The sequence below is a fragment of the Phaseolus vulgaris genome, chromosome 9 (assembly GCF_000499845.2).
Source record: "Phaseolus vulgaris cultivar G19833 chromosome 9, P. vulgaris v2.0, whole genome shotgun sequence".
NCBI lineage: Eukaryota > Viridiplantae > Streptophyta > Magnoliopsida > Fabales > Fabaceae > Phaseolus > Phaseolus vulgaris.
Window position 1 is genome coordinate 37,225,427 of NC_023751.2, and position 17,510 is coordinate 37,242,936.

The 17,510-nt window shown below is 33.8% G+C and overlaps 2 protein-coding genes and 1 long non-coding RNA gene across 3 annotated transcripts; 2 read left to right on the forward strand and 1 right to left on the reverse strand.

Moving 5' to 3' along the window:
• The first annotated feature begins 2,363 nt into the window (after window positions 1-2,363).
• Window positions 2,364-5,520, forward strand: LOC137823166 (uncharacterized). Its single transcript, XM_068628318.1, has 8 exons — window positions 2,364-2,695; window positions 2,777-2,907; window positions 3,067-3,144; window positions 3,274-3,318; window positions 3,423-3,467; window positions 3,578-3,629; window positions 4,538-4,634; window positions 5,003-5,520. Exons 1-8 carry the CDS (start codon window positions 2,440-2,442, stop codon window positions 5,166-5,168), a joined length of 870 nt encoding a protein of 289 aa, XP_068484419.1. The 5' UTR covers window positions 2,364-2,439; the 3' UTR covers window positions 5,169-5,520.
• A 733-nt stretch (window positions 5,521-6,253) lies between these two features.
• Window positions 6,254-11,483, reverse strand: LOC137820772 (uncharacterized). The gene is made up of 7 exons (XM_068625013.1): window positions 10,772-11,483; window positions 10,424-10,621; window positions 8,806-9,078; window positions 8,454-8,556; window positions 7,815-7,933; window positions 7,402-7,578; window positions 6,254-7,165 (listed from the first exon to the last, which is right to left on the reverse strand). Exons 1-7 carry the CDS (start codon window positions 11,072-11,074, stop codon window positions 6,413-6,415), a joined length of 1,926 nt encoding a protein of 641 aa, XP_068481114.1. The 5' UTR covers window positions 11,075-11,483; the 3' UTR covers window positions 6,254-6,412.
• Window positions 11,484-13,719: 2,236 nt separating this feature from the next.
• On the forward strand, window positions 13,720-15,113 carry LOC137822026 (uncharacterized). Its single transcript, XR_011082913.1, has 3 exons — window positions 13,720-13,860; window positions 14,012-14,086; window positions 14,862-15,113. It is a non-coding gene; the product is annotated as an uncharacterized lncRNA (long non-coding RNA).
• Window positions 15,114-17,510: the final 2,397 nt, after the last annotated feature.

A 17,510-nucleotide genomic window follows, 5' to 3' on the forward strand; every position in this document is an offset into this window, starting at 1 on the left:
ATAGTAAGTATCTATACACAAAACTGCCTTGGAGCCAAAAGTGGCGCCCAAGTCAAGGATGCTCCAGATGGTGACATGCGTACAGCTGGATACGAGCCACGTGTCCAGATGTTTCTAACGAACTGAGGTACACACACGTTTAGATTACTTCTTACGCTTGCGAGAACTTGAGTACGCGGAGAGAGAATTTTGCACGGTTCCTTAGAGTTCTTGAGTTTTCTCTTAGTATTTGGTGGTTCAGTCGCTGACTTGGGCGTCGGAGCGTGATCGGCCGCAGCGGCGCCGTTCTGTCTTTTGCAGGTTCTTGAGGTGAATCACGGTGAAGGACGGAGGCTAAGACGGCGCAGAAGCCGATCCAGGTTTGACGAGGCAAGGTTCTTGCGTCCCGGTCAATTAATAGTTGAAGAAGCTATTGGTCCCATACCAATTTGCATGTTTAATTTACTAAGCTAGCATGTAGTACAAGTTAATGAAATTATAATTATAAAATATATATTTTATATAGATGTAAATAGACTATTAAGGAAATAATAATTATCAAATTATATACCATTATTGTACGATATTGTACCCAATTATATGCAATTAATTTAATAATATCCCTACGTATACGGTTGGGGTAGGGTTTAAAGGTTTGGGGTTTGGATTTATAAAATTGGGTTACTTCTTTCACATACCATTTTTTATCATTTTCTTATATGGTATCAGAGCACCAATTGGTGCTCTGACAGCCTTTCGGACCTTAAATCAATATATAGAGAAGTAAAAAAAAAAACAGGCAACAGATATCAAGATCATCAGCGGAAGCAGAATAATGCGCGATGACCAATACTTGTTTGGAGATAGTTTAGTTGCGATATCTGTTGCAGGATTTAAAGGTGCCATGTAACTTGCCAACTTTTTTTTTTGACAATCAAGCGGCATTACATATAGCAGCAAACCCAGTATTTCATGAACGCACAAAACACATTGAGATCGACTGTCACATTGTGTGAGAAAAATTACAAGTTGGGATAATCATATGTACCGACACAGTATCAGCTCGCAGATATTTTTACAAAGGCACCGGGCAAGGAACGGTTTTTGACACTACTAGTTCATGATCTTCACCTACCAACTTGGGAAGTATTAAAGAAATAATAATTATCAAATTATATGCCATTATTGTATGCAATATTGTAATCTCATGATTAGTATCCCTACCTAATTAGATTGTAATTTGGAGGAAAAAACTCCTCATATATTACTTGAAGTGATGTGACAATACTAAGAGAATAAGAAACATCTCTTCTTCTTATCATTTTTTATCATTTTCTTATAAAGATATCCACCACTTCTTATTAATTCATAACAATTGATGGAATGCATGTGTTTTGTGTCTTGTTTTTCTTCACTTTGTTTTTTAATTTGAATAACTTTGAATGATGTTTGGGTTATATGAATTGCGATGAAATTTGGAGTTTGAGTTCCTAAAGAGATTCTATAACATGTAATTTGAAAGTGTTGCAAATATTCATTTAAATATCATATGTATAAAATATGATTTCAACATTTGAAGGACAAACTAAAATAAATAATGCGATTATCATTAATGATTAGTTAAAAGTAAAAATAAAGGTTATATTATCTTGTTATTTTATTATATAAAAGATACAATTTTAATGTATAATTGCATTAATATTAATTCTTGAGGTTAAAGCAAATTTTGTTAAGGAATTACAGTTCAATGGTCCTCTAGTACTTTAGACCTTTAAGAATTATTGTATATGAGTCTTCACAGCTAAGATCCTGATAGATAATATAAGAAAGAAAACAATTAGAAAGAACAATGGATGATTAACCCATTTTCTCTCGTCTTGAATTAATAACCATATTTTATCAGTTCTTATTTTATATATAAACGTCAAAAAACTTTATTGAAAATAATTTTTTTATTTTTATTTAATTATGTCTATTTTGGGTTTGTAAAAAAAAATTATAGTATTTTATATTTTCTCATCTTTAATATCAATGAACTTGTATTTTTTTTATCTTTACTTTGCTTGAATTTATCGGTGAATTCACTTTTATAGAAAAAGCAAATTAATTCGTAAATTGAATAAAAGAAAGTAAAAATAATGGTTAAATCATTTCATCGATAGAAAAATTAAACGATAAAATAATTAGATAAAAATAAAATACTTAACAACCTAATTGTTTTGTAGAGAGATAGAAAAGTTAATCGGTAAATTAAATAAGAAAAAGTATAACTAATGATTTTGACAACAAAAGATTGAATAGTAAATAATTAAATAAAAATAAAAAATATTTTGAGAATGTGACGAAATTTTTAATAAAGAAAAAATAAAAAGAATTTGTGTGTCTGAATTCAACAGGTTCTCTACAAATTCTAACTGCTCAATCGCGCTGTGTCGCGAGTCAGCTTGTTGCTGCTGGACGATGAACATAGCCTCCATCATTGCCTCCATAAACTTCCCCTTCCAACTCTCATCACTCGCCTTTCGCGCGTCCCACCAACGCGCCACTCTCTCACTCTCTTTCGCTCCTCTTTCTGTCTCAAAAACCGCCATGGCCTCCGCCGCTCTCCGATCATCCTCTCCGATCCCCACCGAACTCAGCGAGGAGTCCGACTTCGAATCTCTCCTCTCTCCCGACGGCTACATCTCCATATGCGGCTTCGGCTCTCTCCTCTCCGGTAAACTATCATTGCTCCCACCTTCACTTTCTCTGCTATTACTGTTCCTCTTTATCAACGTAACCGTTCCTTCCTCCGCAGAGAGAAGCGCACGAAGCACTTTCCCCGATTTGGCGAACTTCCGAACCGCACAGTTGAAAAGCTTCCGGCGCGTCTTCGCGCACGTCGCTCCTGTTTTCTTCGAGCGCGCCATTGCAAAGCCCGAAACCATGGTTCGTTCTGACAAAACCGTAACTGTTACTTCTTCATAGTTTGAGAAGAACAATCGAGTCCATTTTTATTTGTTTTATTGTGAAATTGAAAATAAGGAAAAATTGGAAGGGACGTTGGAAATGTGATGCTTATGCTGTGTTGGATGAAAATGTTATCAGGAGATTTCGAGCTTGAGTGTGGAGCCATGTGAAGGAGAAACTCTTGTGGTAACAGTGTTTGAGATCAGAAAATCCGAGGTACTGTATTGAATACTTTAAATTCTATGCGTCTAAAATACAGGGAATCTGGCAGTTTCAGATTTAGTGAGGCTGGTTTTTTGTTAGCTTGAGCTCTGGAGCTAATATTTTCTGTGGATGAATTTGCAGATTCCAGATTTTATCAAGAGGGAGGTTGAGTTTCGGTTTCTTGCTGTAAGCATGAAGATGTAGATTTTTAGCATGCTGCTTTTATATTTTGAGTCTTCAGATATTTTTGGTTTGTGGTGGCTTAAGATCTTTGGTTGCTTGTGTGTTAGGTTCTTCCTGAAACGCTTGATGGCAATGCTTTTGATTTTCCAGCGGTATGTGATGGTTGTTATTGTCGTGGCAAAGCATGAATTGTCTCTGCTCATAAGAAATGTTGCTTATTTAATTAGCAAAGTGGTCATTCGATGTGCCAAATTATTTTCAGGTTCTTTGTGCCCGTTACAGTGATGAGGAATTTTTCAACATTAGATGCAAAGGTAATTTTTCATTGGCTTGGTAATTTTTAAGGGCAAGAGGCTTTGGAAACTAGAAAAGCTGTTTCTGTCCAAATATTTTTTTCATGTTTGTGTCCGGCATAGTTGATAGTGTCTTCTATTCTTAAATCTAACCACAGAAACTGATTAGGGAGATTGCCACCTAATTTCTTTTGAATTAAATAGAGTTGCATTTGTGGAAAAACTCTTGAGGATTTAGATGATCAAAATAGAAAAACTATTTATTTTATGAAGTTTCAACATGTTCTCCGAATTGTTATTATTGTTTGCATATAAAAGATTCACTGATGGATGACACTGAGGTTTTTCTGAAAAGGAGATAAGGGACTCTAAGATTATAAGTAATCACAAGTTATAAAGTTCTTATTAGAGACTTTAATTTTTCTTCTTATGTATGGTAGGACACACAGTAAACACACTTGTAAAAACAGTGAAGAAAAAGGAGAGAGAAGAGATTTGAGTACTGATTCTAAAATTTTATTTCTCACACGTCTATCTATAGCAATACATCACATTACTATTTTTTGTACAATAGCTAGCAGTTAATTAACAGCCTACTAACTACTTAACTAATGTACAACACTAACTGAATTATTTATAGCAATATCAGTTTTCTATATTCTGCTTGGTGGGATATTTATAAAAATCAAAATATTACTAGACATTCCTCACTGTTTCATAACTTTCTGGCTAGGCAGAAAGAAGGGTAAAATGGTTCACTAGATTTTATTTTCCTCCAATCTTACCACTCTAAGTGATTTCTATATTTTATATGAAAGAAAAATCTGATTGTCTATTTATACATGCCTTTTGCCGTACCTAGATTGTTTCTTTCTTATTTAGTATCTTTTGTCTTCGTTTATGCATTCTTACATTACAGTTCCATTCAGGAAACAAGGAAATCTATTTTCAGCAATATGGGCGGTGGAATATAGATAAAATTTGGAGAGATGATGTGTTACCTTGTCGGATTTATCTTCGGCACTGGTAAGCACTGGGTGAAAACCCATTTGTCATTTTTTTAATAGATGCTGAACAGGGGAAATAGTACAAGGCTTATGTTAACTAAGGCACCAGTTAAAGATTTAATCGGTAAAAAAGTTCAATGGAACAAGGACTCTTCACACAGGTCACAAATTCACGGGCAACATTGCTCCTCATTACACTTTCTGTCTACTTGACAAGTTTCCACATATCCCTTTTCAATTTTCTTTCAATGTTGGAAACAAAAGAAAAAATTATTAGTTTCCTCAAAACCATAATAGTATAATTGGCGAACAAAGCTTTCCACTATTTAAACCTTGTCTAGAGTTAGATTCCCTGTAAATTAACAGTATTAGTGAAACTCATTGTAGTGTATTAGCAGCAAAGAATCTTGGTGAAACAGCCTACAACAATTTTCTGGATCACACTTATCTTGCTGACCGTAAAACAACCATTCGCGAGTACTTGGCAACAACAGGTTCTGGTATCATGGAAGAGCAGCCCCCTGAATCCCTCAAGCACCGCTATGGCGGTTGATAATTTCAACAAGCAATTTTAACTGCAATGAAAATGTCAATGTAAAGTGATGGCAGATGGGCTGAATGGCTTGATTCTTCAATATCAAAACTGTACATTCTTTAATAATTGATTCACGATCTTCATTCTCCTGATTTGGTGTAAGTGTTGAATATCAAGTCTAAGAACAGCATCAATACAACTGACCTGAGCATGTGTGTAAAAGAACTGTATTGCTGAGTACCGTTTCATTGTTTCCTTGGTTGAGCACATTATTCTTTCGCGACCAAGGTCCAAACGTGTTTTTGTTTCAGAAACCATGTGCTTCAATTTCTCTTTTTTATGGTAATGTGATGAGTTCCAATTTACTTCAGCATGGTACTGCAATATATATGCGGGATGACTTAAGAACTTATGGCATGGATGAAATAGCAAACTTTAGTTTAGTGAAAGCACCAAAATTGAATATTTTGGAGCAATAATATAATAGAACTATAGCTTGTGATATTTACAAATTGATTTTCCATCATGATTTTACTCCTAATCCTTAATGGTTAAGTTTTAGCAAAGTGTTATATTTAAGATAGTGATCCTTAAAACCCTAAATCCTAAACAAATATTAGACACTCGTATGACATATATCGATGAAATGTCCAATTCAAAGAATATTTGTTGTTGAATTTATGAGAATTCTATCACGGTTTTAGCCTATTTTAAAAAAAGAGAAATAACATTAATTTTCTAAAAATTCAAATTTATTGTATAAATTTTTATTATGATTATAAAAATAAGAAACAAATTTTTTAGAACCAATTATAAAAAACATCTTTCTGCTAAAAAAATATTAAAACATAATTATATACATAAATCTTTATTATTAATTTATATAATTCATAATTATAATAAATATATAGATCTGCATCTCCGTAGTTAACTTCTGCACCGCAAGTCCTCCCACAAGTGATTTAGGAGTATACAATGCTTATGAACCATTCATGAAAAATACTATTCAAGTAAATTTAACTCCTCCAAAACGAGTAAATAAGTTGAAAAAAAAACTGCATTTCCGTTTGTTATATATACAACCTTTTTAAATGAACAGTAAATACACTTAATTTCTCATTTTATACATGTACCTACCTTAAAAGAATCAAATTCATACAATCAAAATTTTCTACAGCATGGCAGTAGCCAGCAAGGATAAAAAAAGAAGGGAAATATGTACTCAGTTCACTAACAATTCTGCAATTGCTATTTTGTTTCCTTTAATTCAAAATATTACAGCTGCTATCTTTCTCTAGTTCTCGTATTAATAGTTCCATCATCTTCTTATACATTGGCATGTAATGATCATTTATCATGGTTCTTGAAAGTCTGAGCTTGCTGTACAACTCTCTGGGAGTTTCATATAAGGTGACATGTTCTTCTACAGGGTCATCAGAATTTGAATTTGATTCATCTGATGAAGGTACAGGAACGATATGCATGATCCTGCCAGGGGGATAAAATCGATGGCTGTCCAAGTTGTCTGATGTAGTGATTGAACTGCTACTGCATTCTGCAGCAGCATCAACAAGTTGACTCTCTTCTTCTGTGATCTCTTTTGCTGCTGCAGCCTCTTCCTCTTGAGCATGAATGTTCAGAGCATTATCCTGTTTTTGAAGCTCCTTCTCCAGTTCATACCATAACTGGCCCTCTGTTAAGTCATCCACAACTGCTGCAGTAATGTTTTGATTAGCAGGAATGAGTGGCTCTTCTTCATCTGTGTCATCGTGGCCAGATCCTCCACTTGAGGATGTATTTTCATCCTTAAGCATAGGTTCTACTACTACCTCTTCAGTCATAAGAGATTCTGTGTTCCTTGCAGATATTAGAGAGGCTTCAGTTAAATCCTCTGATTTAGAGTTTACTGATGGACCCACATTTCGGCGGCGCGCACTCATGCAAGACCATGATGACAGTGATGAACGAGTTCTGACAACAGCCTCAGCAACACTCTGTGCACGCCTCATCACAACCTGCAATATAAGACACGATCAACATCAGATTAAGGATGCACTGTGTAAGAAATCCTGTACAAAATGAATATCTAGTCATGTAAGTGTCAAGATCAAGGATAAAGCATCCGTCTATGTTAAGTACAGACTTGACCAACTGACTAAACCCTAAACTGAAAACAACATCCGAAATAGCAATGTGCAGAAGTGGTTAAATAATGTCAATTGGATATGAGAGAGCTTGAAGTTGAAGTTACCTGTGTGCCACTGGTTACTGGCCACAGAATAGCACCAGCACCAGCTACCCTAGCTTTTGCACTAGATATAGATGGTAGGCGAGATCCAAGTGCGGTTGCAGATCGGTAGACAACATTCAGGACCTTTGTATGTTCAACCTGATCGCGTAAATCATTCAACCAAGAGGATGCAGTGACCTAGTTACAAACCAACTTGAGTTAGATGCAGAAGCAAGATTACCTCAGGAATTTAGTCTAATGTACAGCTCCAGCATGGTCCATTGTCACTCCTGTTTAATTAACTTTTGCATAATTTCTCAAAATTATAGTTTTGTGATAAAGAAAAAAAGCCTTTTAGATAGAACTAGCTTACTAGGAATGGCAATAGTCACTCCACAAATTAAGTAATGAACATTAAGTCCTAGCTAGCTCACCTCGGAGCGGAGATCATCAATAGATGAAGTTGAAAATGTTGGTACCAAGTCAGAACCATTTATGATGGTAGTGATGAAGTGTTTTCCCGATTCTGCTAACTCCCATGTCATACAGGCAGCTGCAAAAGAGACAGTCATGATACAAGGAATTTAGTAACAGTTGTATGGTAAGACTGGAAAGGATCCCATGTTAGAGAAAATTCTAAGAAATAATAATCAAAGAAAATCATAGACAACAATTGGAGTGAATAAGGATTTTCAAAAGAAATGAATATTATGAGATGTTACATTCTTCACTCATCTCTGCTCTAGTGTTTATTTGAAGACGTAACTAGAAACTATTACATTCTAAGGCAAAATAGGCATGCTTGCTATTAAGTGTTAAACCTGTAACAAAACCATCAACTTTGTGAACAAACAAATCACAAGAAAAATAGAAACCACGTTGATATAGTACATCTCATGATGGGCAATAACAATAAGCTGAAGTAATTGGAAATCTCTCATTGCCACAGAAACTTCAGTGAACTTGCAGTCTAGCATGCACATCCACCATCAAAATGAGATGTGGTTACAAAAATGCAGAAACTGATAAATGATCTAATAGGTCAACTGAATAAAAATTTCGTAGGTACATGCCTGGAGCAAAAGTGACACATGTGCTTGAAGAGAACTCTTTCTGCTCTCTAAGAATATAGGTCAATAGTGCAGCAGTACCACCACCAAGTGAGTGCCCAACAATCTATAGAACCACGAAATAGGATTACTGTTTAATAAACATACTTATACAGGCATGTATGCAACAGTCGTTAGATAAAATAAAAAAGTGAAATATAATTTAAAAATTATGAAAAAAGGAATAGTGTAAGGAACAAAGAAATGAGAGAAAAAAATATGATCCTATAACATATCCATGACCAGTGGGTCATCAATTCAGTACACACTAATGTAATGATACAGTTGTTCCAAATTAAATGTTTAAAAACAATACCTTGACTTTGAAGTCTGGAAATTCATCAAGAGCCTTATGTAGGGTAGGAGTGCAAAGCTTTGCAATCCATCTAGCAGCAGCAACCATACCACAATGTGCATATCCTAAAACCAAGTTGCTGATCCCACCATCATTTAAAACAGAATGGTGAAAAGGGACTACAGCACCGGTTGCAGCTGTCAGTGTGTCCTTTATGCTATGAGTACCCCGGATCAGTAGAAGTAAACATTTTGATTGTCTATCACATATAATTGTAAATGCAGGTTTCAGAAGCTGCAAAATATATCATGTCATAGATCATCAAATTGAGAAAAAAATAGGAAAACATGTGGAAATATTACAGAAGATCACAGTGAGAGAGAGAGAGAGAGAGAGAGAAATAGCAGAAGCATACTTTTCCAGGACAAGGCAGATCATATTTTGTAAAATTAATGACTGAAATAGGAGACAGAGTCACCAATATTTTCAGAATTAAAACTCAAGTCTACACCTGTTTGCGTGTTTCTCTAGAAACCAATAATCATCATCTCATACTAACAAAGACACTACCTCACTTTTTTATTTAGCTCATTCCTTCCTTTGAGAGCATTGGTCATTTAAGTCATTGAAGCTTCAAATGGTGATAAAATAAATGAATAACCCAAGTTATAATCTTACAGGGAATTTATAACATCACAGCTTTGTACAGCACAAGCCTCCCTCGCGAGTTCTTAGGACATGAATAACAAATCTTTGATTGCTTTAACAGATTACTCACTATGCTAAGCCAACATTCCAGACTTCTCTAAATACTGACAATTTACAACAGAGTAACAATCGAAAAATTATAGTTGCAATAAACCTATTTGCTATAGTGAAAGATAAAATTAAAACTGATAATCTAAAAAAGGTAACCTGGCTTTGTATACTCATTTTGTCTTTAATCTCTTGGGATTTAAATTTGAAATACACCTTGTTTTATCAGCTTATGCACACTTCCACTACAAAACATAAATTTTACATTCAGATACAAATCTGCAAGGGGGGGGATAGGATTCTCTAATGTGACATGTTGAATCGTTTGTAGGTTTTTTGTCTCTCTATCTCCTTAAGCCACCAGGGGTCTCTTATCTCTTAATCTCTTAATGTTAACAAAAAAAAACAAGAAAAAAATAGTGTTAAAAAAGTGTCATTTTCAAAGCCTAATACACCACGGGTAATCCAAACTATACGTCTCTCTTATCTCAAAAGAGTCAACAAAGTTTTCCTATATAACCAAATATGGGGACAAACATGAAATGGGAAACGTAACAGCACTTTATGTCACCTACAAAGGACCCTAACAAAAACTTGTGTTTTTGTGGTAATAGTTTTCTTTTTAGTATATAATATATTTACAGAGAGGATCAATATACAAGTAGAATGACCTTTGGATTCAATTCATTGTCGTTTCCTTCTGAACAAAGGTGAGAATGATGCCACTATCTCTAAACTCATCTGAGCGCTGAGTCAGACTCTCTATGTGAGAGCGTGTGGTCTGTCCTACTCCTCTCCACCACTCACCCCAAATTATATAAAATACACAAATAAAAAGTAATAGAGCATAGAGAGAGAGAGAGAGCATAAGGACAAAACATACCCCAGCTTTCGGCTTCTGAATGAGCACATCATCAAGGGAAAACCCAGCAGAATCTAAAAACACAGGAAACGGCTTCTTGGAGAAAAGCATACACAAAGTCAAAAGCCTCAACAACTCATAGAGCTCCACAATTATCTCATCCCCCTTGAGCTGCACAGAATCACTCCCAGCATAGACACTTGCAACTGCCAAATTACCCTGCAAAGTGCAAACCATCACACGCACACACCCATTATTCATCAAGTCACAATCCCCAAAAAGCCTGCACCTTTCTACATGCCCAGAAACAGAAAACCGCTCAAAGTCACTTAAAAACATTCAATTCTATTCAGAATCTCATAAAATTACCTGCTTGCGCATGAAGTAGTTGATGCCGAAGGCCAAATCGCCGATGGGCCACTTCCCGAGGGTCTCGGAATACGTGAACCTCAAGGTCTCCGACAGCGTTCCGATCGACTCCAGCAGCGTCGCCGGAGCCTGAGCCGGGCGCCTCGAAAGCCTTTTCCGACGAACCGATCTGCTCGATTTCGACACGTCGCCGCCGCCGTGATCCTCGCTATCCTCCTCCGTCTTCCGCGATAGCCGCCGGCTCAGCACATAGTACAGCATCACCACCGCCCCGGCCGCCGTCGCCATTGTCCCCGCCGCCATTTGCTGCCGGAGATCGGCCACGCGCCGAGAAAACCCCGTCAAGAATCGAAAAAACGCGACAAATGAACGGAATTAGAGGGAATTTTCTCTTAGGAAAAACAATGGGGTTTGGAAAAAGATTATAAATTTGGGGTTTGGGTTGTGAAATGGGAATTGTGACAGAAAAACAGAATATTGGGTGTTCCTTCTCTTTATGGGGAAGGTCACCCACTGGGAACACATCATCTGAAACAACAAGCTTCGTATAGTGTTTTCACATGATTACCATAATGCCCTTTGGTTATTTCGAATATTTTTGGATAATTAAAGGGTAGATTGGACATTATGGTGAAGTATTATTTGATTCCAGTGCAAACACTTTAAAACCGTTTAGTTTGATTTTTTCGTTTAAATCTATTATCAAAGGAATTAACGCTAACTTGAATTTGATTTGAGAATTTTTTTTTTTATTTGAAATTATTTATTACTCTCTTTTAGCTTTTTATTTGTAAAACTTAAAAAATATAATATTTTTAATTTTAATGAAACAATTACCAAACTTTTTATACTGTTTTATCTATCTATATTATATAAGTTAATAAAAAATGAAGTACAAAAATAATATAATTAATAAAATAGTGAGTAAAAATAATTGATAAAAAAGTAAGTAATATCATTTTAAATTTTAAAAAATAATTTATGTTTAGCTAATATTTTAAAATTTTGGTTGAAAATAGTTATATTAAAAGAAGAAATAAAATTACTTTTATTTATGAATATGAGTAGTTTTTTTAAGAAGTTCATGAACTTAATTATTTTAATGTATTACTCAAGTAAAATTTATGCATTTTAAATTGATTAGAAATCATTCTACACTTGATTTTAAACTAAATATTATAAAGAATAATTATTTTCTCATAAAACTATATTTTTTAATAATTAAGATGATTCAATCATTTGTCCCTTTATATACGCGTTTGGTTATATCATAACACGATAATCTATAACTGAATCACAAAATGAAAATGCATAATTAATATAATCTATTTAATCCTTGATTTTTTTTACATTAAATTTATAAAAAAAATCAAATGCGATGTGTCAACAACAGAATTAATTTAAAAAAATATGAGATGTTTTTGAAAAATCACAAATTATTAAATAAAGGCATGAAAATGTTTTACCCTATCATAATATATTTTCTTATACTTTATTAGCATAACAAAACTTGAATTACAATATCGTATTTAATATTTTTTTCTTAAACTTTTTTTAAAAATTATTTTTGATACAATTTGTTAACGTTATAGTTTGTATAGTTTATTTGTTATTAAATAACAACATCAAATATAACAAATACACTAACAACTCGGTCAGCAATGTATCATGACTTAAATGAATTAAATATTATTCTAAAGTTATAAGATATTAAATTGTTAAAATTTTAATAAGTAATTAAATATTAGTTAAAAAATAATTTTTAAATTTAGAAAATATTTTAAATATTTTCCTAAAAAAATTATTAAATAAAAATTAATTTTAAAAAAATAGTTAATTGTTATAATGATTAAATTATATATCATTAAAAAATAAAAAAAATTATTGATTTTTAAATTAGTTTATATTATTAATAAATAATTTTTAAATTGATATCTAACTAGTTAATTATCAAAAATTTTTTAGTTTTAGTAAATTTTTTAGTTTTTACAATATTATTTAATTTAATTAATATAATAGTTAATTATTTTTTATTTTTAAAATTAAATTTTATTTAATGATTTTTTATTGATAATTTATATATATATATATAAAAAAAAATGAAAGAATTCTTATTGAAAAAAATCTTATTAGATATCGTTTTAGATAAAGTAAACTTGTAATATATTATTACACATAATTCAACCAATGGATTAGACTTTCTCAATGAAAACTTAAGTTTGCCAAAATAAATTATTCATTATCACTTGATGGTGTGTGAACTGAAAATTATTTAGCAACTAAAAAAATATAAATATTTAAGAATAAAAAATATGAAAATTAGAATGTAGAAGAAAAGGACAGTTAGAAGGAAGCGGTGCAATAAGATTGGTTGGTGGTTGGATCCAACCCAACAATGTGGGACCCACTGCACTTTCTTCATTCATCCCAGGTTTAGTATTAGAATTAATATTAATATTAATATTAGTATTACTATTAATATTAATATTAGTATTAGTATTAATATTAATATAGTATTAGTGGCACTTTCTATGAAACAAATAAAATATTTGGTGCTTAATATAAGGTTTTTATTGTCATGAGATGATGTGACTATTAGGATAAGATTAAACAAAGAAAAAAGGTGGGGAAGTGTCTCATTTTGTGGTTGGAAATGAGTGGTGTTTTGATGTGTATGTAAGTAAATACTTCATCCACAAAAATTTACATGTATTCTATTTTTTTATAATGGGTACAATTCTATTGAGTTGTTTTTTTATATCAGAAAATATGAAAATGTTACATTTTTTTTTAAACAATTTACTTTCTGTTTTTTTAATAAATAAATAAATAAAAAGATAAACAACTCATTATTTTATATATTTCTAATTTAGATTTAATTATTGTAACAGCAACTTCTCCTTTTAAAAAAAAAAACAGAAACAGAGATCCCTGCCCCCACACACGAAACCTCTTTCTCTCTCCATCTCTCCCTTCTACCTTCTCTCTAAATTTCTCACTCTATACCTCATCTATTTTAGAATCTAATCATACCACGTTGTAGCAGAGGAGTTAAAGAACATTTTTACCCGATCAGATTTTCAAACAGAGTAAGTTCATTTTTACTCTAAATATCCTTTGTTCTCTGTTTTTCCTTAGGATTTAGTCACCAATCTTGGTGGGGTCAGTTGAGAAGTTTAATCCTCTCAACTTATTCTACTATATACTGAAATTTTGTTCTGTTTGAATAATTTGCATTAGGCCCGTAAATCTTGAAGCTTATCCGAACGGTGGGGAATAAAATTCTAAAAGTTGCTTGGAAAGCAAGCAATTGAGGTAAGGGAAGCTAAATTTAATTTTTAATAGCACCCTAGGATAGAAGATCTGAATGCGGAAGGGACGTGGTTCCAATATTCAATTTCTCTTGCAGGGATGTTGTGTGTTTATTTATATTGGGTTGTTTGTTTATATATTATTTAAATTTGTGGAAATATTGGGTTTTGATGATTTAGTATTAAAGTGTATTTTTTTTATGTCAAATAAACTTTTGAATATTGTGGATAACTTTTTGAATGATATTGTATGACGGAATGATATGGAATTGAATTCATACATTTGGGATAATGTATGGGCTGATGTTTGTTGTGTATTAAGTATTGATGCCAATGTGGTAACAGAGATCTCCGAGCTTCACTGATGATCTAAGTCACATAGACTAAGATATCAGGTGGTGAGAAGCTGATGGGGGAGTTCATGCACACCGTGACATATGAGATGCACGGCTTGGGTTGTATTGAACTTACCCTGATCCTTTCTGTTGGATTCACTGGTAATCTTTGGATCAGGTGTTAGTCTCTGGTAGGACTTACTTAATACGGGTCTTTCGGAAGACGTTGTTTGTTGAATATTCTGATGTGTAGATCCATGTGAGATCTATGTGATTATTTATTGTTGAGATTTGAAGAAAATTGAATAATTTGATAAATTGATCATGTAATTTGGTTTCTCTTTGGATTTAAGTGTGTATATTATAAAATTCTATTTTTAGTCGCTTACCCTTGCTTTTCTTGTTGTGTTTGAACTGCGATGACTGTACTATGTACACGAGCAGATGACCATACAAGTGCAGGAGAGCCTTAGAGGGTTCAAAGTCTTATTTTGAGTTGTGGATATGTAAATTGTATTTCTATAAATCCTAATCATGTATTAGGAATGTTTTTGAAAAACTCCAAGTTTGTATAGAAACTGGTAGAACTTTTATTGTAATAGTTATATGTAAATTATGGGGTGTTACATTTAATGGTATCAGAGCGGTTCATCCTTAGGATAACCTGAGGGTAGTGGGTTTATTTTGTTTCTCTTGCGTGTAGATTTTTGTTTAAGTTTAGCCTCAAGACTTAGTTAAAAGTTTCTAATGAGATGTTTGACAAAGTTGTTTTTCTTGAAATCTTGTTTGTGTTCGAGTCAAGTTAATTGTTATGAATAAAGATGAAAGTATTAAGAGTGAAAAGAATCTTGATAGAGTGGTGATGGTGCACACTCATGACTAAATCAATATTATTTTCTATCTTAATTCTAAGTAGCTAGAATACATTTTAGAGATAAGTCTTGATTGATTTTGTATCTATTTTGTGTGATTATTTATTTTAAGTTAATTTGTCTTAAAGATGTAGCTGAAAATTTTAGTAGTTTCTAATCCAATTCTTTATGTGCTTAGTAGATGGCACGTAGACCACCTACTCCTCCTCCACCAGTAGATATGCCCAACTTAGCTCGGGCAATAGAGATGATGGCAACAGCCTTGCAACAACAGAGTGCTACTATGGCACAACAGCATCAGGCCGCCCTTCATCAATTAGAAACAGCTAGATTAGCAGCAGAAGCATCTCAACTTCATCAACAACCCCATACCTTTAGTCTGGAGGATTTTTTGAGACACAATCCACCCAAATTTAATGGCAAGGTAAATCCAGATGGAGCAGACCAGTGGGTGAGAGACATAGAAAGAATCTTTGAAGCTACTCAATGCCCTGAAGAGAGAAAGTTATCTTATGCCATCTATATGCTTATTGAAGAAGCTGAGTTTTGGTGGATAGGCATGAAGCAAATGATGGAAGACAAAGGTGAAGATGCTACTTGGGAGAACTTCAAAGTAAGGTTCCTAGAGGAGTATTTTCCTGATAGTGTCAGGTATGCAAAAGAAATTGAATTCATGCAGCTGGAACAAGGAAATCTTTCAGTCACAGAATATGCTACTAGGTTCAAACACCTAGCTAGATTCTACACCCAGACCATGACTGAGGCTTGGAGATGTAGAAAATTTGAGTTTAGATTGAAGCAAGAACTTAAAGAAGTGGTGATTCCTATGTCCATTAGAGATTTCCCTGCCCTAGTGGAGAAAGCAAAAGTAGTGGAGAGTTTGAAAAGTAGTAGCAGACTTGCTAAGCCTCAAGTGGGAGGACCTTCTAAAAGCATGCCTAAATATGAAGATAGAAAGAAACCTTATTTCAAACCTCAATCTTATAGCAGTGGAAGACCCAGTTCTCAATCACCACCTAGTTTCAGATGTTTTAGATGCGGTGGGCCACATGTTGTTAGATTTTGCCCTCATCCAGTGTCAAATGTGACATGTGATAGATGTCACAGGTATGGTCATGCAACAAAAGACTGTAGTGTCCAATTGGGAGCTCCAAATTCTGGCGGAGTGCAGCAAGTACAACAAAATAGTAATCAAAAACCCAAAGCTGCTGGCAGAGTTTTTGCTATTAGTGGAGTTGAAGCTTCACAGTCTGATAGCCTTGTTAGAGGTATTTGTTCTATCCTTGGAACACAATTATCTGTATTGTTTGATTTTGGGGCAACCCATTCTTTTATATCTTTTGATTGTGCTAAGAAACTTAAGTTGCCAGTCCGAGAATTAGAATTTGAGTTGGTGGTATCTACACCAACAGAAGGTATTATAGTAACTTCTTCCATGTGTGCTGAGTGTCCAGTAATTATAGATGGGCAGAGATACAAGATCAACATGATTTGTATACCTCTAAAAGATTTGGAGGTTATCTTGGGAATGGATTGGTTGTCTGCTAATCATATCCTTATAGATTGTGGTCGGAAGAAGTTAATTTTCCCTAAATTAGAAGGAATGCATGTTATCTCAGCTCATCAGTTTGAGAGAGAGATACAAGAAGGTGCAAAATGCTTTATGCTCTTGGCTTGTTCTATAGTTACTGATAAAGTACAAAAAGATATGTTTGTAGTTCAGGAGTTTATGAATGTATTTCCTGATGAGATTCTTGGACTTCCACCTAAAAGAGAGATAGAGTTTGCAATAGACTTGATTCCCGGAGCAGGCCCTGTGTCAATTTCTCCATATCGAATGGCACCAGCGGAGTTAGCTGAATTGAAGAAACAACTAGAAGACTTATTGGAGAAGCAATTCATTCGACCTAGTGTTTCTCCATGGGGAGCTCCAGTGCTATTAGTGAAGAAGAAAGATGGTTCGTCACGTCTATGCATAGATTACAGACAATTAAACAAGTTAACAATAAAGAATAAATATCCTCTTCCTAGAATTGATGACTTGATGGATCAGTTGCATGGGGCAGTTGTCTTTTCTAAGATAGATTTGCGCTCAGGTTATCACCAAATTTCAGTGAAAGCGGAAGATGTTCAGAAGACTGCTTTTAGATCAAGGTATGGTCACTATGAATTTCTGGTTATGCCATTTGGGGTGACTAATGCTCCAGCTATTTTCATGGAT